Source organism: Salmo salar, chromosome ssa14 (assembly GCF_905237065.1).
Source record: "Salmo salar chromosome ssa14, Ssal_v3.1, whole genome shotgun sequence".
Taxonomy (NCBI): domain Eukaryota; kingdom Metazoa; phylum Chordata; class Actinopteri; order Salmoniformes; family Salmonidae; genus Salmo; species Salmo salar.
This window is the reverse complement of record NC_059455.1, coordinates 55,967,232-55,990,440: the sequence shown is the minus strand read 5'-3', so window position 1 is coordinate 55,990,440 and position 23,209 is coordinate 55,967,232. Positions and strand designations below refer to the sequence as shown.

General features: G+C 41.0%; 1 protein-coding gene across 1 annotated transcript; it reads left to right on the top strand.

Annotated features, from left to right (window-relative positions):
* Positions 1–3,957: 3,957 nt before the first annotated feature.
* Positions 3,958–7,754, top strand: naxe (NAD(P)HX epimerase). The gene is made up of 7 exons (XM_014141371.2): positions 3,958–4,146; positions 4,604–4,790; positions 4,931–5,039; positions 5,327–5,437; positions 5,707–5,817; positions 6,025–6,172; positions 7,063–7,754. Exons 2-7 carry the CDS (start codon positions 4,621–4,623, stop codon positions 7,263–7,265), a joined length of 852 nt encoding a protein of 283 aa, XP_013996846.1. The 5' UTR covers positions 3,958–4,146; positions 4,604–4,620; the 3' UTR covers positions 7,266–7,754.
* The last annotated feature ends 15,455 nt before the right edge of the window (positions 7,755–23,209 follow it).

Here is a 23,209-nt window from a genome sequence, read left to right as displayed (position 1 = left end):
TGTCGGCGGAGAAGAGGTATTCGGAGTGGACTTCTAGTCTGCTTCCAAGTATATTACTCGCTAATGTTCAGTCTCTGGACACTAAAGCAGACGAGCTCAGGGCGAGGATCTCCTTCCAGAGAAACATCAGGGATTGTAACATACTCTCGCAGTACATTGTGCAGACAGGAAAAAATAATTCTCTAGGAAGAAGAAATATAGGGGTGTATGTTTCATGATTAACTACTCATGATGTGATTGTGATAACCTACAGTAACTCAAGTCCTTTTGTTCACCTGACCTAGAATACCTCACAATCAAATGCCGACCGTATTACCTCCCAAGAGAATTCTCTTCGGTTATAGTTACAGCCGTGTATATTCCCCCTCAAGCAGATAACTCGACGGCATGCCAAGAACTACACTGGACAATATGCAAACTGGAAACCACATATCCTGAGGCCACATTTATTGTAGCTGGGGATTTCAACAAAGCAAATTTGAGGAAAAGATGAACAAAATTCTACCGACAAGTTGACTGTAGTACTCGGTCTGGAAAAACATTGAACCACTGCTACTCAACTTTTCGAAATGCCTATAAGGCCCTCCCCCGCCTTCCCTTCGGCAAATCTGATCACGACTCCATTTTGCTCCTCCCTTCCTATAGGCCGAAATTCAAACAGGAAGAACCCGTGCTAAGGTCTACTCAACGCTGGTCTGACCAATCGAAATCCATGCTTCAAGATTGTTTTGATCACACGGATGGAGATATGTTCCAGGTAGCCTCTGAGAATAACATTGACAAATACACGGATAAGGTTACTGAGTTCATCAGGAAATGTATAGGAGATGTTGTATCCACTGTGACTATTAACACCTACCAAAACTAGAAACCGTGGATAGATGGCAGCTTTGAGGATAACACAGTGTCACCGATGCGGTCCGCTACCAAGGACTGTGGGCTCTCCTTCTCCGTGGCTGACATGAGTAAGACATTTAAGCATGTTAACCCTCGCTGGACACCTACAGCACCCGATGTCAAAGGAAGGCCAAAAAGATCATCAAAGACATCAACCACCCGAGCCACGGCCTGTTCACCCCACTATCATCCAAAAGTTGAGGTCAGTACAGGTGCATCAAAGCTAGGATTGAGAGACTGTAAAACAGCTTCTATCTCAAGACCATCAGACTGTTAAATAACCATCACGAGCCAACATCCATAGAGGCTTCTGCCCTATATACGTATATAGACTTGTAATCACTGGCCACTTTAGTAATGGAACACAAGTCACTTTACTCATCTCATGTATATACTGTATTCTATTTGACTGTATTTTCGACATTGCCCTATCTAATATTTATACAGTACCAGTCAAAAGTTTGGGCACACATATTCATTCAAAGATTTTCCTTTATTTGTACTATTTTCTACATTGTAGATTAATAGTGAAGACATCAAAACTATAAAAGAACACATATGGAATCTTGTAATAACCAAAAACAAATCAAATAACCAAAAACAAATCTAAATATATTTTATATTTGAGATTCTTTAAAGTAGCCACCCTTTGCCTTGCTGACAGCTTTGCACACTCTTGGCATTCTCTCAACCAGCTTCATGAAGTTGTCATCTGGAATGCATTTAAATGAACAGGTGTCCCTCGTTAAAAGTTAATTTGTGGAATTTCTTTCCTACTTAATGCATTTAGGGCAATCAGTTGTGTTGTGACAAGATAGGGGTGGTATACAGAAGATAGCCCTATTTGGTAAAAGACCAAGTCCATAATATTAATATGTCAAGAACAGCTCAAATAAGAAAAGAGAAACGACAGTCCATCATTACTTTAAGACATTAATCAATCTGGAAAATGTCAAGAACTTTGAAAATTTCTTCAAGTGCTATGATGAAACTGGCTCTTATGAGGACCACCACAGGAAAGGAAGACCCAGAGTTACCTCTGCTGCAGAGGATAAGTTCATTAGAGTTACTGCAGCCCAAATAAATACTTCACAGAGTTCAAGTAATAGACACATCTCAACATCAACTGTTCAGAGGAGACTGCGTGAATCACTACTAACCACTACTAAAGGACACCGATTAGAAGAAGAGACTTGCTTGGGCAAAGAAACGCGAGCAATGGACATTAGACCGGTTGAAATCTGTCCTTTTAGATTTTTGGTTCCAACTGCCGTGTCTTTGTGAGACAAAGAGGAGGTGAACGGATGATCTCCGCATGTGTGGTTCCCACCGTGAAAAATGGAGGTGGAGGTGTGATGGTGTGGGGGTGCTTTGCTAGTGACACTATCTGTGCTTTATTTAGAATTCAAGGCACACTTAACCAGCATGGCTACCACAGCATTCTGCAGCGATATGTAACCGATGTGAAATGGCTAGTTCGTTAGCGGTTGTGCGCGCTAATAGCGTTTCAATCAGTGACGTCACTCGCTCTGAGACTTGAAGTAGGGTTTCCCCTTGCGTTGCAACGGCTGCGGCTTTTGTGGCGCGATGGGTAACGATGCTTCGTGGGTGTCAGTTGTTGATGTGTGCAAGGGTCCCTGGTTCGAGCCCAGGTTGGGGCGAAGAGAGGGACGGAACCTACACTGTTACAGATATGCCATCCCATCTGGTTTGCTCTTAGTGGGACTATCATTTGTTTTTCAACAGGACAATGACCCAACACACCTCCAGGCTGTGTAAGGGCTATTTGACCAAGAAGGAGAGTGATGGAATGCTGCATCAGATGAACTGTCCTCCACCGTCACCCGACCTCAACCCAATTGAGATGGTTTGGGATGAATTCCATTATTAATTCCATTATTTTACTTTAGATTTTTGTGTTTTGTTGGGAATTGTTAGATACTACTGCACTGTTGGAGCTAGGAACACAAGTATTTCGCTACACACAATAACATCTGCTAAATATGTGTATGTGACGAATAACATTGGATTTGTACCTGGATGACTGGATACACTGTGTTTTATATGTGCTTCTGCCTCCACAGAGTCATATTGTTTGTCTTAGTTAAAATATTATCTGTTCTTTTCATTCATAGGAAAAAAAAGAAATAATCAAATAATCAAAATGAATATGGAAAATAGCTACAAGGACATAAGGTGGTCATATAAAAAGAAAATACTGACACATGGTTTCTTCTATTATGTGTTTTTATTTTAATCATTTAATAATTTAGAATGACATGTACATTAATTGCTACAAAAAATGAGGGTTTATTACTTTTCACTTGCATCTGAAAATACATATTCACATAATTATTCGCTTTTACATAAATGTCCTTGGTAATTAGTTGATTATTTGAATCAACTGTGTAGTGCTAGGGCAAAAACCAAAAGTTGCTGCCCATGGGGTCCCGAGGACCGAGTTTGGGAAACCCTGCTTCAGGTGTTTTAGATGCCAAGCTTATGGTCATGTTGCATCACAGTGTAGGAGGGAGATTCCAAGATGTGAGCAGTGTGCAGGTGAGCATGGGGCAAAGGAATGTGTTGTATCGGTGGAAAAAAAACTGTGTGTATCGATTGTGGGCGTGCCCATGTTTTTGGGGATCAGAAGTGCCCGGTGCAAGAGAAGAGATTAGAGGATAATGGGTCAAGGGTGAGTATTAGGCGTAGGCTTCCTAGTTATCAACTGTACCGCAGAAATGGAATCCCAGAAAATAGATGTTGTGGTGGCAGCTGCTGAGAGGCACTTGGGTGTAAAGGGTTTTACTGCAGAAAAGTTACAAGTTCTGTTGAACAAAAGATTCTCGTCCTCTCAGGCCATCAGCCTGGTGTCGGATCAGTTAAAGTAGTTGAATGGGGGGGGGGATGATGAAATAGTGGTATATAGGTTTAGGGTTAGTGGTGCCATTTTTTTCCCTTTCTTCCTTCCTTTTTATTTTTGTATCACAAAATATAACGTGATTGAGAACACATTACTGCACAGTAGGTGGCGGCATGCACAAACAAATGTGCGAACGCGATGATACCAAAAGAAGAAGAAGAAGGAACGGTTTCTGATTATACAGGAAGTAAATGCTAAGCAATTCGCGTAACAAACTGCACCAGACACACGGTTTTAAAGGCGATTTAAATTGTGTCATTTGGTTCGTAAATTGTGCAATTGAATATTTGAAGATTAACAACCTTTAAATCTAGAAGATTGTGCATTTGGTGAGTCTTACTAATCATCTTTCAAATCACTTGACTTGCTCACATCCATAACAAATTAGTATTCAAGTTGGAGGTTTTCAGTGTTGTGCTTGCTTGGTATTAGGCATAGTTCTGTTTAAACTGTTATTTAGATGTTTTACTGCAGAGGTCTTCCATGATAACTTAAGTTATTTATATATTTTTAGTTATGAAAACCATAGCTTAAAGCACATACATGCTTAAAGCACAAAAACATAAGCCAGGCCCCCGATCTGTTTGTGCTCCTGCCAACTCCATTGCTCATTGTCAAATCAAACATTTTTGGATGACAATTCCATAAGGAGTTGGCAAGGGCGCAGATACAGACTGGCACCCAGGCAATAACAATAACACCTGTTTACTCACCTGTCATCTTCAGTGTCCATTAAATTCAAACATGGGTCTCTCATTGAATGTGAATATGTTCCTCCTCTTCCAGGTGTTTGAACCAACTGGATGTTGAGTCTGCGGGCTCTGTTTAGGATTGGGTTCCTTGTGACATTACGGACAACCACAGTCCTCTCCCACAGGAGGGCATGTCCATTGGTCAGTGTGACAAATAGTCTATATAAGGAGTGCTTCAGTGGACTAGCGTCCACCATGGCCCAGTCCATAAAATACCTTGGGTAAGGGTGTGTGTGTGTGTGTGTGTGTGTGTGTGTGTGTGTGTGTGTGTGTGTGTGTGTGTGTGTGTGTGTGTGTGTGTGTGTGTGTGTGCATGCCTGCATGTGTGTGAACTGTGTGATATATTTATCTGTATCCTCAGGCAGGAGGAGGCTCAGCAAATTGACGAGGAGTTGTTCTCAGAGTATGGCTTCAGTGTGGACCAGCTGATGGAGCTGGCTGGGCTCAGCTGTGCTACAGCAATCACCAGGGTGAGACTCAGTATTTCCCCTAGGAGTGTCTCTTACAATGACTGGTACTGCCCAAGGTGCTGTGAGATGGTGAATGCCACAGCTGTGCGCTGTTCAGCATTGGAAAATCTCAGAAGCACAAGTTTAACTCAATTTAGACTCTGCATAGTGTAGATTAGACATTTCACAATTGGAAGTCATGAGGGCCCTACTTTAGGCTGGTTGAAATGGTTTTAAGCTTGACATGTGCTTTAAGTGTTGCTTTTAGGCTACCTTTTTATTCATCTGTTGCCTTTCTTCTGTTCTAGGCCTACCCCACCAGCTCTCTGGTCATAGCCAGACCCTCTTTGCTTGTGATTTGTGGCCCAGGTAACAATGGAGGAGATGGCCTGGTCTGTGCCAGACATCTCAAACTCTTTGTGAGTGTTTCATCCTTCTCATCTGATATGTTTTCAAATATCAAGGCATGCAGTAGATATTAGAGAATTGGTTATTATTATAATTAACCTATTTTTCTTAAAGGCATCTATTGCTTTTGGAATCAATGCTGTGTTGTGCTTTTTCTGTAATAGTAAGTGACTTTTAAATTGGCATCAAATAGGCTTAAATAACCTATTAGTATGCATTGCTAAGTAACATGCCTATAGTCTGTGATTCTTTGTGTTTGATGCTTTGTGTGTGACTACAGGGTTATGCACCTACCATACTGTACCCAAAGAGGCCAAACAAACTGTTGTTCCAGGGTCTGACCACCCAGTGTGAGAAGATGGATATACCTTTCTTAACTGAAATGCCTGAGGTATAGTGAGCTGTGGCTCCTGTGTTAACCTCAGAACAAAGTCTATTTGGTTGTTAGGTGTGTGTCCTGACTCCTCGGCTACCTCACATAAAATTATCTGGGAGTGTCAGTGTTGTATAAAAGGTTGTTGATGTATTTATCTTGGAGTGTGTATGTGATAATGTGCAGTGGTGTTAATTCTGAAAGTGACAAAGATGATCCTCTTAGGCAATGGTGGTCGACGAGGCTTACAACCTGGTGATAGACGCCATTTTTGGCTTCAGCTTCAAGGGTGCAGTGCGGGAGCCTTTTGGCTCCATCCTGGACGTGCTGAAGAAGACCACTGTACCTATAGTTAGTATTGACATCCCCTCAGGTGGGTGGGCCCTTAACTCACTTCAAACTAGAATCTAGAGGGCAGATATAGATGTCTTTCACTGATAAGCAAGTCTAGTAAAAATATCCAGTCTCTACTATATCTCAATCACAAGGTAATAGTTGATTTTTATATAGTAGAATCTCAAAGTTGGTTTAGAAACAAAATAAACCAAAAACAATTTAGCAAAATCTGGCAGTATTTCGGTGATGGTCTTTGACATCTTTAGATGATAGGCAGTACAGAAAGGTAGTATCTTGAGAAGAGGGAGCATAGATGGTACAGAGACCTTCAGACAGACAGGCCACGGAGCTTCTCAATGGGCACTTAGTCGTCTTGGATAGTCGCAGCTCCTCCTCCATAGTTAGGCTGGATCATCCACTACTGAAATGTAGCACCCACCTGGGTGATGCTTTGGCAACTGTAAAAGTGGCAGTAAGACCCCCAACCCTCGGCAGTGGTCCAGAAAAGCAACAGACGGAGTGAGCCTCTGCATCCCCTCACACCACAGCACTTCCCCCTAGGAACTGGGGCAGGGGGCTAAATAGCTAATACTGTTGATCTGGTGTTGCCGCATTAGTCAAATCATATTAGCAAGCTAGCTAGCCAAGCCAAATATAAACTGACTTGCCATAATCAGTCCTGCATTTCTGTGGGTCACCACCAGATATTTCAATTGATCTATTAACAAGTTATCAAAAACAAAAAAAAGCTTAAGAAAATGCCTTGATTAAAAACCACATTTTGGGCAGTATTTTGTTCAGAAAACATCAGGAACGTTATTTGTTGAATCCAGAGGTTCAATACAGTGTGCCTTAAGTCTATTAGCTCAGCCAAAATGTTTCCATTGGGATGGAGATATTCTCCCATACTGTACATGTCCTCTTCAGGTTGGGATGTGGAGCAGGGCAGCACAGATGGACTCCAGCCAGACATGCTAATCTCCCTGACTGCCCCTAAGAAGTCAGCAAAACACTTCTGTGGACGCTACCACTATCTGGGTGGACGTTTTGTGCCTCCTGCCATGGAGAAGAAGTACCAGCTCAACCTTCCTCCGTACCCCAATACTGACTGTGTGTACCAGCTGCAGTAGTGCCATCCAGTGGTGTGTGTGTATATACACATATGTAAAAATAAAAAATAAAAAAATAATAATAATAAAATTGGTATGTAAATGCTGTTCGCAGTGAGTAAAGTAATGCTCCCATGTATGTGCATTTACCCTCCGCTACACCACTGGTGTCAGCTGTATAGGCGAAAGGCTGTGTAAGTACACTTGGGGTTTGAGAGGTTATCAACGTCAGTGGATCCATTAGGAATTGGATGAGATTTTTATGTACTGTTTGCACAAAAAGGTTATATCTAAATGAATGGGTCTTTTGCTGTTGCAGTTTGATTTAAATGTTTTGGCATACTTATAAGAGTTTGGATGGACAGCTATAATTGCAGTCTGTTATTTAAATATAAAACATTTTAAGTTTGATATTATAAATGGTCAATCTTAAATTATTTTTTTGTCATTATCACTTAACATTGTAAATTGTAGGTATGTCTTAATAAAATGTACATCTAGCAAGACCAATCGAACTGAGAAGACAGTTTATCATAGTCGATCACATTCTATTATAAATACCTTTTGAAGTTTAGTATATTTCATGATGATTGTGCATAATTTATAAGACATACAACGGGGAGTGGATGGATGGATTTATTATATTTTTTTCAATCGCATTGGTGAAATTTTCAGTTATGGGGTGAATTTGAACTCAAACTGATAACACTTGTAATACCCCCTATCTTATGTTCAGAACATTTTATTGTGCATTAATTGGGGTTTCACACATTTCACCCATGAGTCATTCATGCAAAATCTACGTTTTCTGGGAATTACTATGACATTTCGTTTAGTTACCAATACATCAGATAATGCTAACTAATTATTTATGCAATTTTAACCAAAAAAAAATACAAGATACAAATGTCAAAACTGTTCTTTTTGAAGTGCTGAATATAACAAATAGTAGATGGTTTCACTATTCTTATACAATGTATACAGTAGCAGTCATCTTGAATTCCAGGTGAAGCTGGTTGAGATAATGCTAAGAGAGTGCAAAGCTGTCATCAAGGCAAACACTTTTTTGGTAAGTACATGATTCCATATGTGTTATTTCATAGTTTTGATGTCTTCACTATTATTCTACAATGTAGATAATAGTAAAGATAAAGGAAAAACCCTGGAATGAGTAGGTGTGTCCAAACTTTTGACTGGTACTGTATAGTATGTAGGGCAAATAATCAGAAATGGGGGTATTGTAAAGCAGTTGGCTGTCCCTTGCAAGATTGTACAAGATCACCTTTTCTATGTGACTTGTCAACTGATACAGTATTGCCTCTCTCTGCTTGAAATTCATCAGCTTACAGTGTATCAATGAAATATGGGCTATTCGGAGTGCCTGGATACAGCCCTTAGCCGTGGTATATTGGAAATATATACCACAAACCCCCAAATATACCACAAACCCCCAAGGTGCCTTTTTGCTATTATAAATTGGTTACCAACGCAATTAGAGCAGTATACGGTCTGATAAACCACGGCTTATAAATAGTTTTATACCATGGCATTGTTGAGGCTATATACAGGGGATACCGGTACCGAGTCAGTGTGCTGGTTAGTCGAGGTAGTTTGTACATGTAGGTAGTGGTAAAGTGACTATGAGTAGATAATAAACAGAGATTAGCAGCAGTGTAAAAACAAAGGGTGGGGGTGTTAATGTAAATAGTCCGGGTGGCCATTTGATTAATTGTTCAGCAGTCTTATGGCTTGGAAATAGAAGCTGTTAAGGAGCCTTTTGGACCTAGACTTGGTGCTCCGGTACCGCTTGCTGTGCAGTAGCAAAGAGAACAGTCTATTGACTTGGGTGACTGGAGTTTTTGACAATTGCTTTGCCCCAGTGATGTACTGGGCCATAATAGTTTGTTGGTGATGTTCGGCCCTCCTTTTCCTGTAGTCCACAATCATCTCCTTTGTCTTGCTCACGCTGTGGGAGAGGTTGTTGTCCTGGCACCACACTACCAGGTCACTGACCTCCCTATAGGCTGTCTCATCGTTGTTGGCGATCAGGCCTATCACTGTTGTGTTGTCAGCAAACTTAACCTCTCTGGGCTAGGCGGGACGAATTCGTCCCACCTAGTCAACAGCCAGTGGAATCCCGTGGCGCGATATTCAAATACCTTAGAAATGCTATTACTTCAATTTCTATAACATATGACTATTTTACACCATTTTAAAGACAAGACTCTCGTTAATCTAACCACACTGTCCGATTTTCAAAAAGGCTTTACAACGAAAGCAAAACATTAGATTATGTCAGCAGAGTACCCAGCCAGAAATAATCAGACACCCATTTTTCAAGCTAGCATAAAATGTCATAGTTTGCAAGCCCTGCCACATCCGACGAGTATCAGAGTCGGTGTAGTAGGATTTAATCTTAGTCCTTTGTTGATGCTTTGCCTGTTTGATGGTTCGTCTGAGGGCATAGCGGGATTTCTTATAAGCATCCGGATTAGTGTCCCGCTCCTTGAAAGCGTCAACTCTAGCATTTAGCTTGGTGCGGATGTTGCCTGTAATCTATTTTTTCTGGTTGGGATATGTACGTACGATCACTGTGGGGACTACGTCGTCGATGCACTTATTGATGAAGCTGGTGACTGAGGTGATATACTCCTCAATGCCATTGGATGAATCCCAGAACATATTCCAGTCTGTGCTAGCAAAACAGTCCTGTAGAATACTCCTTTTTAATGAAGGGCATTCTAGAGCGTCTATTATTTCTCTACAACGCACAGTACATTTGCATGGTAGAATTCAATGGATATTGTACATTTTTACATGTTTTGTTTGAGGTGCTTTTGAAAGCAAAAGCTGAATTGAAGTATTGGTATTGTTGAATTCAGGGGCACAACTTTTGTCCCCCCCAGTTTTATCATTGGAATGTGATACAAAACGAGGCAAAGGTCTGCTTTAGGACCATGCGGATGCCTCCGAGCATCATGTAGGCTGTTTGGGGTATTTATTAGATTCGATTGTGCCGCTGGCTGAATTCGATTTTCATAATAGCAAGCTAGGACTGATGGCTTGGTTAGCTAAACTAGCAAGTCTGTTTGGTTACCACGGCAACTACTGTAGCCATCAACTAGCCATCTAGTAAACTTGCTAGTGACTTCAGTGGATGTTAACACATTTCTACAGGCAGTATTGCCATGTTCGCGGTTTTCCCGCCAAATTGGGCTACTTTGAAAACAATGTCGCGGGTGAAACTGTTTTGGCTGCGGGTTGCAGGTTTTTGTGCTATTTCTAAGTTGCACAGCGGCCAACATTGCATTTCTTAAAAAATATATATTTCACTGTGACCTGCTGCTGACTGTGGTGGGGAGGTGTGTGTGTGTTGAGAGAGCACTACAGTTATTGGCTGAGTCACATGAGCGAGAGGAGTGCGAGCAGAACGTGTGGACGTTGTGACACATTTTTACCAGTTAGGCTCTTTAGATTGTCATTAGGGAAACACCTATTTCCAACCCTATTTCCATAAAAAATTTATATGCTAGAACTGATTCACATCAAGAAATAATGGAGACAACGCACTGGAAAACGACTGGGCACACTAGAGTGCATTACATACATTCGCACAGAGGTGGTTTAAACTGCATTCTAATGTTATCTGCTTAAAGAAAACCGTCTCAAGCAAAGTGCTTTATGCATGCTCAGTTATTGGATCTCAGGGCTGCCCAAGTGGAAATTTGAAATGGAAGTTATTCAAATCAAATTATTTGTCACATACACGTGTTTAGCAGATGTTATTGTGGGTGTAGCAAAATGCTTGTGTTTCTAGCTCAAACAGTGCAGTAATATCTAACAAGTAATATCTAACAATTTCACAACACTACACACAAATCTAAAGGAATGGAAATAAGAATATATAAATATTTGGGCAAGCAATGTCCGAGTGGCAAAGACTAAGATACAGAAGAATAGGATACAATACAGTATATACATATGAGATGAGTAATGCAAAATATGTAAAAATTATTAAAGTTACTAGTGTTCCATTATTAAAGTGGCCAGTGATGAGTTCACGTCTATATACTGTAGGGCAGCAGCCTCTAATGTGCTATTTAACTATTTAACAGTCTGATGGCTTTGAGATAGAAGCTGTTTTTCAGTCTCTCGGTCCCAGCTTTGATGCACTTATACTGACCTCACCTGGATTAAAGCGGGGTGAACAGGCAGTGGTTTGGGTGGTTGTGCTCCTTGATTAACTTTTTGGCCTTCCTGTGACATCGGGTGCTGTAGGTGTCCTGGAGTGCAGGTAGTTGAGGTTGAAGATGCGCTCTTGTGCCTTATTCACCACACTGTCTGTGTGGGTGGACCATTTCAGTTTGTCAGTGATGTGTACGCCGAGGAACTTCAAGCTCTCCACCTTCTCTACTGCGGTCCCGTCGATGTGGCTAGAGGTGTGCTGCCTCTGCTGTTTCCTGAAGTCCACGATCAGCTCCTTTGTTTTGTTGACGATGAGTGAGATGTTATTTTCCTGGCATCACACTCCCAAGGCCCTCACCTCCACCCTGTATGCTGTTGGTAATCAGGCCTACTACTGTAGTGTCGTCTGAAAACTTGATGATTGATTTGGAGGCGTGCGTGGCCACACAGTCATGGGCGAACAGGGAGTACAGAGGGGGCTGAGCACGCATCCTTGTGGGGCCCCAGTGTTGAGGATCAGCAAAGTGGAGGTGTTGTTTCCTTTCACCAGCTGGGGGCGGCCCGTCAGGAAGTCCAGGACCCAATTGGACAAGGTGGGGTTCAGACCCAGGGCCTCAAGCTTAATGATGAGCTTGGAAGGTACTATGGTGTTGAATGCTGAGCTATAGTCAATTACCAGCATTCTTACATAGGTATTCCTCTTGTCCAGATGGGATAGGGCAGTGTGGAGTGTGATGGCGATTGCATCGTCAGTGGATCTATTGGGGTGGTAAGCAAATTGAAGTGAGTCAAGGGTGTCAGGTAAGGTAGAGGTGATATGATCCTTGACTAGTCTCTTAACCTGTTATGGCTAGGGGGCAGTATTTTCACGGCTGGATAAAAAAACGTACCCCTTTTAAATATGGTTACTACTCCTGCCCAGTAACTAGAATATGCATATAATTATTGGCTTTGGATAGAAAACACCCTAAAGTTTCTAAAACTGTTTGAATGGTGTCTGTGAGTATAACAGAACTCATATGGCAGGCAAAAACCTGAGAAGATTTCATGCAGGAAGTGGCCTGTCTGACAAGGTGTCGTTCTTCTTGTCTCTGTTTATTGAAGAGTGAGGATCTTAGCTGTCCCGTGACACTTCCTACGGCTGCCATAGGCTCTCAGAAGGCGGCAAAATGCTGAATCGTGGCTTTGCAGGCTCTGGCTGAAAAAAAGTAGCGCGTTTGGGTAGTGGCTGGTTACAGTACTGTGAGACTCAGGCTCGTGCCCGTGTCGACCGAAAGCTTTGTTTTCTTTCCTCTGTTTAGCTAAATGGACATTCCCGGTCGGAATATTATCGCTTTTTTACGAGAAAAATGGCATAAAAATGGATTTTAAACAGCGGTTGACATGCTTCGAAGTACGGTAATGGAATATATATATTTTTTTGTCACGAATTGCGCCATGCGCGCGACCCTGATTTACCATTTCGGATAGTGTCTGGGACGCACGAACAAAACGCCGCTATTCAGATATAACGATGGATTATTTTGGACCAAACCAACATTTGTTATTGAAGTAGCAGTCCTGGGAGTGCATTCTGATGAAGACAACAAAAGGTAATCAAACTTTTATAATAGTAAATCTGATATTGGTGAGTGCTAAACTTGCCGGGTGTCTAAATAGCTAGCCCGTGATGGCTGGGCTATGTACTTAGAATATTGCAAAATGTGCTTTCACCAAAAAGCTATTTTAAAATCGGACATATCGAGTGCATAGAGGAGTTCTGTATCTATAATTCTTAAAATAATTGTTATGCTTTTTGTGAACGTTTATCGTGAGTAATTTAGTAAATTGTTAGCAAATTCCCCGGAAGTTTGTGGGGGGTATGCTAGTTCTGAACGTCACATGCTAATGTAAAAAGCTGTTTTTTGATATAAATATGAACTTGATTGAACAAAACATGCATGTATTGTATAACATAATGTCCTAGGTGTGTCATATGATGAAGATCATCAAAGGTTAGTGCTGCATTTAGCTGTCTTCTGGGTTTTTGTGACATTATATGCTAGCTTGAAAAATGGGTGTCTGATTATTTCTGGCTTGGTACTCTGCTGACATAATCTAATGTTTTGCTTTCGCTGTAAAGCCTTTTTGAAATCGGACAGTGTGGTTAGATAAAGGAGAGTCTTGTCTTTAAAATGCTGTGAAATAGTCGTATGTTTGAAAAATTGAAGTTTTTGTATTTTTGAGGAATTTGTCATTTGCGCCACGCCTATCTTTGGATATTGGAGCAGGTGTTCCGCTAGTGGAACGTCTAGATGTAAGAGGTTTTAAAGCACTTCATGATGACAGAAGTGAGTGCTCCGAGGCTATAGTCATTTAGTTCAGTAACCTTTGCTTTCTTGAGTACAGGAACAATGCTGGACATTTTGAAGCGTGTGGGGACAGCAGACTGGGATAGGGAGAGATTGAATATGTCCGTAAACACTTCAGCCAGGTGGTCTGCGCATGCTTTGAGGACGCGGCTAGGGTTGCCATATGGGCTGGTAGCCTTGCAAGGGTTAACACACTTAAATGTCTTACTCACGTTGGTCACAGAGAAGGAGAGCCCACAGTCCTTGGTAGCGGGCTGCGTCGGTGGCACTGAGTTATCCTCAAAGCGGGCAAAGAAGGTGTTTTGCAAGTTCGAAAGCAAGACGTCGGTGTCCACAACTTGGCTGGTTTTCCCTTTGTAGACCGGGATTGTCTGTAGACCCTGCCACATACGTCTCGTGTCTGAGCTGTTGAATTGTGACTCCACTTTGTCTCTATACTGATGTTTTGCCTGTTTGCCTTAGAGGGAATAAGTACACTGCTTGTATATTCCCAGTCACCTTGCTATGGTTAAATGCGATGGTTCGCACTTTCAGTTTTGAGCGAATGTTGCCATCTATCCACAGTTTCTGGTTAGGGTAGGTTATAAAAATCACAGTGGGTACAACATCTCCTACTCACTTTCGCCGAAAAGCTATTTTAAAATCTGACACCGCGATTGCATAAATGAGTTCTGTATCTATAATTCTTAAAATAATTATGTATTTTGTGAACGTTAATCGTGAGTAATTTAGTAAATTCACTGGAAGTTTGCGGTGGGTATGCTAGTTCTGAACATCACATGCTAATGTAAAAAGCTGGTTTTTGATATAAATATGAACTTGATTGAACAAAACATGCAGGTATTGTATAACATAATGTCCTAGGAGTGTCATCTGATGAAGATCATCAAAGGTTAGTGCTGCATTTAGCTGTGGTTTTGGTTTTTGTGACATATATGCTTGCTTTGAAAATGGCTGTGTGATTATTTTTGGCAGGGTACTCTCCTGACATAATCTAATGTTTTGCTTTCGCTGTAAAGCCTTTTTGAAATCGGACAATGTGGTTAGATTAACGAGAGTCTTGTCTTTAAAATGGTGTAAAATAGTCATATGTTTGAGAAATTGAAGTTATAGCATTTATGAGGTATTTGTATTTCGCGCCACGCGATTCCACTGGCTGTTTCCCAGGGAGGTTAATAAGTAACCTATGACTTCAGTTTGTTGTTGTTTCTTGTGTAATTTTGAACGCTTTAGATTGACGGTAACAGTAGTCAGATTAGGCTACAGGTAAAACAAATTCTAAAAAACAACTGACTGTTGTTGACAAGCATATTCAGTTCATATCACAGGAGGCTGCTGAGGGGCGAACGACTCATAATAATGGCCAGAATGGAGCAAATGGAATGGCATCAATGTATTTGATATCATTCCACTCATTCCGCTGCAGTCATTTGTTGTAAATGCTTATTGGCTGAAGCTGTGGTATATCAGACCATATACCAGTATGACAAATCATGACTTTTTATTGTTCTAATTACAGTGGTAACCAGTTTATAATAGCAATTAGGCACCCCGGGGGTTTGGGGTCTAGGGCCAATATACCACGGCTAATGGCTGTATCCAGGCACTCCATGTTGCTTCGTGCATGAACAGCCCTTAGCCGTGGTATATTGGTCATATACCATGCCCCTTGTGCCTTATTGCTTAAATCATAGCAGTCAAACGAGTTAAATCGACATCCATTGATGGAAAATGATATGGCAAGTTTAGTAAGGGGGAATTATCTTTTCTCTTGCCACATATTCAAATTCCTTTATTACGTCATGTCATAGCTTCCAATAATTATTATTTTGAGCAAACCTGAATTTTGCTTCTAATGTCGTTACAAGTTAGTATGCTATTCCTTCTTAATTGCTGAAAAAATATGTGGGCTAGTTTCAGGCTTTTTGGGCGAGTTGAGTGCTTATTGGGCTAGAAATTTTAACTTGACCTGGCAACCCTGTCTACCAGGCAGATTAACACATTTCTAGTGGCAAATGCGTGTAAAGTCAGTACCAATCTGCTAGCGCGTTGTGGATCACACCTTCCACATCACTGGCTGCTGGGAAAATGTATTTATAGCCACATCCATGTATGATTTGGTTTACCTTCCAACATGAATTTATATGAAATTGATACATTTGAGGTAAAAATATAGAATTTGAAAGTGTCCCAGGTAGCACAAATGTCTTCTCCACATCTGGCCTGATTCTGGCATGCCAGATCTAAAACTGCTGACCCGGGTCTGGCAGCTGGATCCGGCCCGAGTCTGAAATTAATGATGGTACAGACTAGGCCCAAGTTTCCATTTTAGGGACAGAATCGGCCCAGCAATGACCCAAATCTACTCTACCCCCCTCCCCCACCACCACTAAAAAATATTGATATTAAATGTAGGTAGTAATATCGCAGCTATCAACCGAACTATGAACAACAAACATAAAAAAAGTTATAACAATTTCTCATTTTAAAACTTTTACTTAAATAGATGACATTTACTTTGTGTGGGTGTCATCCTTCAACAGGCACTACTTAGGTACAGTAGCATGGATATATCCAAATAAATGTCACTAGAAATTAGCTTAAACAAATGTTTTTCTATCTGCAGAAATGAAGTGACTGTTAGCCATAGTTGGTCAGCTAGCAAGCAATGGATAAGAACATTTCCAGCCTGCATAGCAATCAAACAAATAGAATCAACAACAAGTCATCTTGTCTAGCAACCTAACCGATATAACTTTTTTTTTTCTTAAAACTTCTTAAAGCATTGTTGGTTAAGGGCTTGTATCTAAGCATTTTACTGTAAGATCTACACATGTTGTATTCGGTGCATGTGACAAATACAATTGGATTTGATTTTCACCAGTAAATGTGTGCTTGTTTTCTTTGGCAGCCGTGGTATAAGCGGGAAATACGCCTCCAGTCTGTACATTATCTGGAACTAATAAACTCGGCAGTATCTAGTCGTCCATTATTTCCAGATAATGTACAAAGCGTGAGTGTTTTTCGCTTATATGTTGCTCCCTAGTGGCGCAGCGGTCTAAGGTGTCACTACAGACTTTGGTTCGATCCCGGGAGTCCCGATCACGGCGCACAATTGGCCCAGCGTCGTTTGGGGAGGGTTTGGCCGGGGTTGGCCGTTATTGTAAATAAGAATTTGTTCTTAACTGACTTGCCTAATTAAATAAAATCAGTTCCTTCTGAAAGTATTATGACCAATTGACTTTTTCCACATTTTGTTACGTTACAGCCTTATTCTTAAATGGATTAAATGGTTTTCCCCCCCCTCAACAATCTACACACACTACCCATAATGGCAAAGCAAAAACAGGATTTTAGAATTTTTTACAAATGTATGAAATAAAAAAAACATCACATTTACATAAGCATTCAGACCCTTTACTCAGTACTTTGTTGAAGGACCTTTGGCAGCAATTACAGCCTCCTCTTCTTGGGTAAGACGCTACAAGCTTGGCACATGTATTTGGGGAGTTTCACCCATTCTTCTCTGCAGATCCTCCCAAGCTCTGTCAGGTTGGATGGGGAGCTTCGCCGTACTTTCAGGTCTCTCCAGAGATATTCGATCGTGTTCAAGTTGTTGTCCTGTTATCCTCTCTGGGCTAGGTGGGACGAAATCGTCCCACCTACGCAACAGCCAGTGTAATCCCGTGGCGCGATATTCAAATACCTTAGAAATGCTATTACTTCAATTTCTCAAACATATGACTATTTTACACCATTTTAAAGACAAGACTCTCGTTAATCTAACCACACTGTCCGATTTCAAAAAGGCTTTACAACGAAAGCAAAACATTAGATTATGTCAGCAGAGTACCCAGCCAGAAATAATCAGACACCCATTTTTCAAGCTAGCATATAATGTCACATAAACCCAAACCACAGCTAAATGCAGCACTAACCTTTGATGATCTTCATCAGATGACAATCCTAGGACATTATGTTATACAATACATGCATGTTTTGTTCAATCAAGTTCATATTTATATCAAAAACCAGCTTTTTACATTAGCATGTGACGTTCAGAACTAGCATACCCACCGCAAACTTCCGGTGAATTTACTAAATTACTCACGATAAACGTTCACAAAAAACATAATTATTTTAAGAATTATAGATACAGAACTCCTTTATGCACTCGCTATGTCCGATTTTAAAATAGCTTTTTGGTGAAAGCACATTTTGCAATATTCTGAGTAGATAGCCCGGCATCACAGGGCTAGCTATTTAGACACCCACCAAGTTTAGCCCTCACCAAAGTCAGATTTACTATAAGAAAAATGTTATTACCTTTGCTGTTCTTCGTCAGAATGCACTCCCAGGACTTCTACTTCAATAACAAATGTTGGTTTGGTTCAAAATAATCCATAGTTATGTTCAAATATCCTCTGTTTTGTTCGTGCGTTCAAGACACTATCCGAAGGGTAAATAAGGGTGACGCGCCCGACGCGTTTCGTGACAAAAAAATTCTAAATATTCCATTACCGTACTTCGAAGCATGTCAACCGCTGTTTAAAATCAATTTTTATGCCATTTGTCTCGTAAAAAAGCGATAATATTCCGACCGGGAGTCGTTGTTTTAGTTCAAAGACAGAGAAAATAAAAACATGGGGTCGCCTCGTGCACGCGCCTCAGTCTCATTGTCCTCTGATAGACCACTTACCAAAGGCGCTAATGTTTTTCAGCCAGGGGATGCAAAGACATCATTCAGCTTTTTCCCGGGTTCTGAGAGCCTATGGGAGCCGTAGGAAGTGTCACGTTACAGCAAAGATCCTAAGTTTTCAATAAAGAGAGTCAAGAAGCCCAAGGAATGGTCAGAGAGGGCACTTCCTGTACAGAATCTTCTCAGGTTTTTGCCTGCCATATGAGTTCTGTTATACTCACAGACACCATTCAAACAGTTTTAGAAACTTTAGGGTGTTTTCTATCCAAAGCCAATAATTATATGCATATTCTAGTTTCTGTGCAGTAGTAATAACCAGATTAAATCGGGTATGTTTTTTATCCGGACGTGTAAATACTGCCCCCTATCCCTAACAGGTTAAAAGGTGAACCTTCGTCACAGTCTGAGGTTCTGAGCACTCTGGATCAGATTTTCATCAAGGATCTCTGTACTTTGCTCCATTCATCTTTCCCTTGATCCTTACTAGTCTCCCAGTCCCTGCCTCTGAAAAACATTCCCACAGCATGATGCTGCAACCACCATGCTTCACCGTAGGGATGGTGCCGGGTTTCCTCCAGATGTGACACTTGGCATTCAATCCAAAGAGTTCAGCCTTGGTTTCATCAGACCAGAGAATCTTGTTTCTCATGGTCTGAGAGTCCTTTAAGTGCCTTTTGGCAAACTCCATGCGGGCTGTCATGTGCCTTTTTACTGAGGAGTGGCTTCCTTCTGGCCACTCTACCATAAAGGTCTGAATGGTGTAGTGCTGCAGAGATGGTTGTCCTTCTGGAAGGTTCTACTATTTCCACAGAGGAACTCTGGAGCTCTGTCAGAGTAAACCCGATAGTTAATCTAAAATATATTTTTATTTGTTTAACACTTTTGTTGGTTACTACATGTTTCCACGTGTTATTTCATAGTTTTGATGTCTTTACTATTAATCTAGAATGTAGAAAATAGTACAAATAAAGAAAAACCCTTGAATGAGTAGGTGTGTCCAAACTTTTCACTGGTACTATAGCTTCTGTCCTCCTCTGGGTACATTGACTTCAATACAAAACCTAGGAGGCTCATGGTTCTCACCAGGGGCGAAAATCTGATATCAACTTTGGAGGGGACAATTACATGAAATTTTCTCAAGAGCAATTCCTGAGGGGGACACCAAAAGTAGTGCTGTAACACATAGCCTACATTGTAATATGGTAAATGTATATTGAGGAACCAAAGAAATAAGGTGTTTGCCGTACTCCTAACTACCGGTACCCAAAACTACACAACTAATCACAACAGCAATACCATTGCCTTTAACAAATCTTAGTTCAGTCACCAGTTTAAGTTGAGAGTGGGGGTATCCATGGCATTTTCCAATTATGTTTCTATTTTACAAGTCCAAAAAATTGAGAACCTTTCATAATGTTGCCAAACAAAGACTCAACAAACTTACCTGAGACTCCCTGTCTCTGCCAGTCTGTCCCTGCATATCTGTCCCCAACTCTGCTGTCTGTGTGCCATCTGTTGCCTGCTCTGCCTAATGACATCATTGTGAAACATTTCCATTAGAATTTCATTTCTTTCTTATAAACATTTTATCAACTAGTCTTTGAGATATTAGGCTACTAGGGTTCTTACTATGCGTTTTGGTGTATTGAAAAATACTCTGATGTCCGTCTTTTATTTTTCTGCCATTTTTCTACCTGGCTGGCTGGCTACACACACAGTGTGTAGGTTATTTACAGTAGGAGATGGGCTTCTATCATCTTCAATCATTCTATTTGGGCTTCGATCTAAAAGGTAGCTAGCAAATGTGAAACGGATTAAAATGACAAGAGTTGACAGCTGTATGAGTTCACCATTTACACAACATATTCTGCAACCTTTTTTAATTTTAATAGTTTGTTTCATATTGGCTGGCTTCCAACAATAGCTGAATTTGCAAAGCTAGCGAGCACCAATTCCGTTTCAGTGGTGTTTGCTATAATCTTTGCTACCCGGGTTAAATAAAGGTGAAATAAAATAAATAAATAAATAAAAGTTCCCTTGCGACAATTTAGCTTTTGCAACGAGACCATTAAATATATTTAAGACAATGGTAGAAGAGTGTAGTTCTGTTCAGTTTGGATTTCAGTTTATCGCTAACCTTATCACAGGGACTTTGAAGCACTAACTTACAGTAGATACGACCTCTCTGTTACCTAGCAAGCTAAGGAACTGGCAGTGGATCAAACCATTGTGAGGCAAAGGGTGGGGGGGTCGCAATCTTTTGAAACTTAAAAACGCGCTATTAAGTGTCTATAATCAGCACAATTGCTTTCATTGCGTATTATTAATTTTATTTAAATTACATAGTTATGTTTCAGTGATATATTGGGGGGGACAAATCATATTTTTCCCAGGATGGGGGGGTCGTGTCCCCCCCGTCCCCCCCGGGATTTCCGCCCCTGGTTCTCACACCCTTCCATAGACTTACAAAGTAATTATGACAACTTCCGGAGGACGTCCTCCAACCTACGCTCTTGCAGCATTAAATGTTCTCCACCCAATCAAAGGATCAGAGAATAAATCTAGTGCTGAAAGCATAGGCTACAGATAGCTAGCACTGCAGTGCATAAAATGTGGTGAGTAGTTGACTCAAAGAGAAAGACAACAGTTTTGAACAAATACTTTTTTGCAGTCATATTCGGGTCCTGATTGCGCAACAAGCTTATTTGACACAGATAGTGTCATTTAACATGTCAGTGTTATTTGACATGTATTTTTTTTGACACGCAAAGACCCAAACAGCGTTCCATAAAAAACACACAAAATAGCACAGTTGATTAGCAGCCCGTAAAATGTCAGCCATACCCTCCTGTACCATTATTTCTGAAGTCCATAAGCAAAGGGTAAAAGGTGAGAGGAGGGCTCGTAGATAGATGCGAGAAGGATTTATATATATACAACGAGCTGTTTGTATGTGACGGCCATGAAAGTGAACTGTGTTTGCTTGTGATCAGGGGTGTATTCATTGCACCGATTATGTTGAAAAACTTTCTTAAACAGATGCAAACAGAATGAAACCGGGATAAACATACCTGAATTTGTCCAATAGAAACTCGTTTGCAACTGTTAGACTAATGATTACACTCTAGATCAGCTAGAGCAGGCAAGAGTGTGGGAAGGTGGTATTGAATATGTCACTGTCTATCACTTTGATTGCTACACCACAGGTCAAGATAATTTTGAGTAATCTCATGATGGGTGCAGGGAAAATTTGAGGATCATGTAGTGTCCTAAACCTTTCGAGGTTACATTGAGCTGGGTGAATGGAATATGAATGACAGTCATCCAATATGCTATAATAGAAATAAGGCCATGTTCATAAAAAAAATGATCATCCTCCCTCATCTTAAACGGCTCCGACCACCCTGCTGCTCACCCACACAACAACATACACTCTGTCTGCCGTCCTGGTACAGTTGAAACCAGGATTCATCCGTGAAGAGCACACTTTTCCAGCGTGCCAGTGGCCATCATTGGTAAGCATTTGTCCACTGAAGGCGGTTATGACACTGAACTGCAGTCAGGTCAAGACTCTGGTGAGGACGACGAGCACGCAAATGAGCTTCCCTGAGACGGTTTCTGACAGTTTGTGCAAAAATTATTTGGTTATGCAAACCCACAGTTTCATCAGCTGTCCCAGTGGCTGGTCTCAGACAATCCCGCAGGTGAAAAAGGCCGATGTGGAGGTCCTGGGCTGGCGTGGTTACACATGGTCTGCGGTTGTGAGGCCGGTTGGACGTACTGCCAAATTCTCGAAAACGACGTTGGAGGCAGCTTATGTTAGGGAAATGAACATTCAATTCCCTGGTAACAGCTCTGGTGGACATTCCTGCAGTCAGCATGCCAATTGCACATTTTAAAATGGCCTTTTAAGGTGCACCTGTGTAATGATCATGCTGTTTAATCATATTCTTGATATGCCACACCTGTCAGGTGGATGGATTATCTTGGTAAAGGAGAAATGCTCACTAACAGGGATGTAAACAGTGAGAAAGCTTTGTGTGTATGAAACATTTCTGGGATCTTTTATTTCAGCTCATGAAACCAACACTTTACATGTTGCGTTTATATTTTTGTTCAGTGTATATAACCAAAATACAGAAATACAGTATGATCAAGCATCAATTGAACCACATAGTGGTGAATGGTGAAAGCTAATGGCCATGCCCAGGTCCTCATCTACAGGCTGCCTACAACATGGGAAGGTCCTGTAGGTCTAGGACACCAATGTCACACGTATTAAAGCCTCAAAGGAAGTTAATGGGACAAGCGTGTCATCCAGGTCATATTGAGGGGCATTAGCAAGGCACCTCCATCAGCACAGATGTATAGCAGAGCCTCATAGTGATCCTTTAGTGTGGCTCATAAACAATAAACTTAAGTGTTGTTCACCTGTATTTGCTGGGACTGACAGTAGCAGTGGTTGGGACTGTAACCTCAGAAACACTCTCTGAAATAGAGGATAAACAAGAAAGCAAGCTTTCTCTAGCAGTTGTTGAATATATTCTTTTTTGAAACACGTATATGGCGACTGTAGCTTTACACCATGGTTATAGCTCAATAGCTTAATATCAGACGCTCTATTTGTCTAGTTGTTTACACAATCATTTGATGTGCCACCACCAGACATTATACGATTTATCAAGGCAGCCAATAACTGATTCATTGCACAAATGAGCAGCTCAATATAC

Coding starts and splice junctions, on each gene's coding strand:
- naxe (XM_014141371.2), top strand. CDS start 4,621: ATGTTGAGTCTGCGGGCTCTGTTTAGGATTGGGTTCCTTGTGACATTA. Junction 4,791..4,930: donor CAGTCCATAAAATACCTTGG/GTAAGGGTGTGT, acceptor CTGTATCCTCAG/GCAGGAGGAGGCTCAGCAAA. Junction 6,173..7,062: donor TAGTATTGACATCCCCTCAG/GTGGGTGGGCCC, acceptor TGTCCTCTTCAG/GTTGGGATGTGGAGCAGGGC.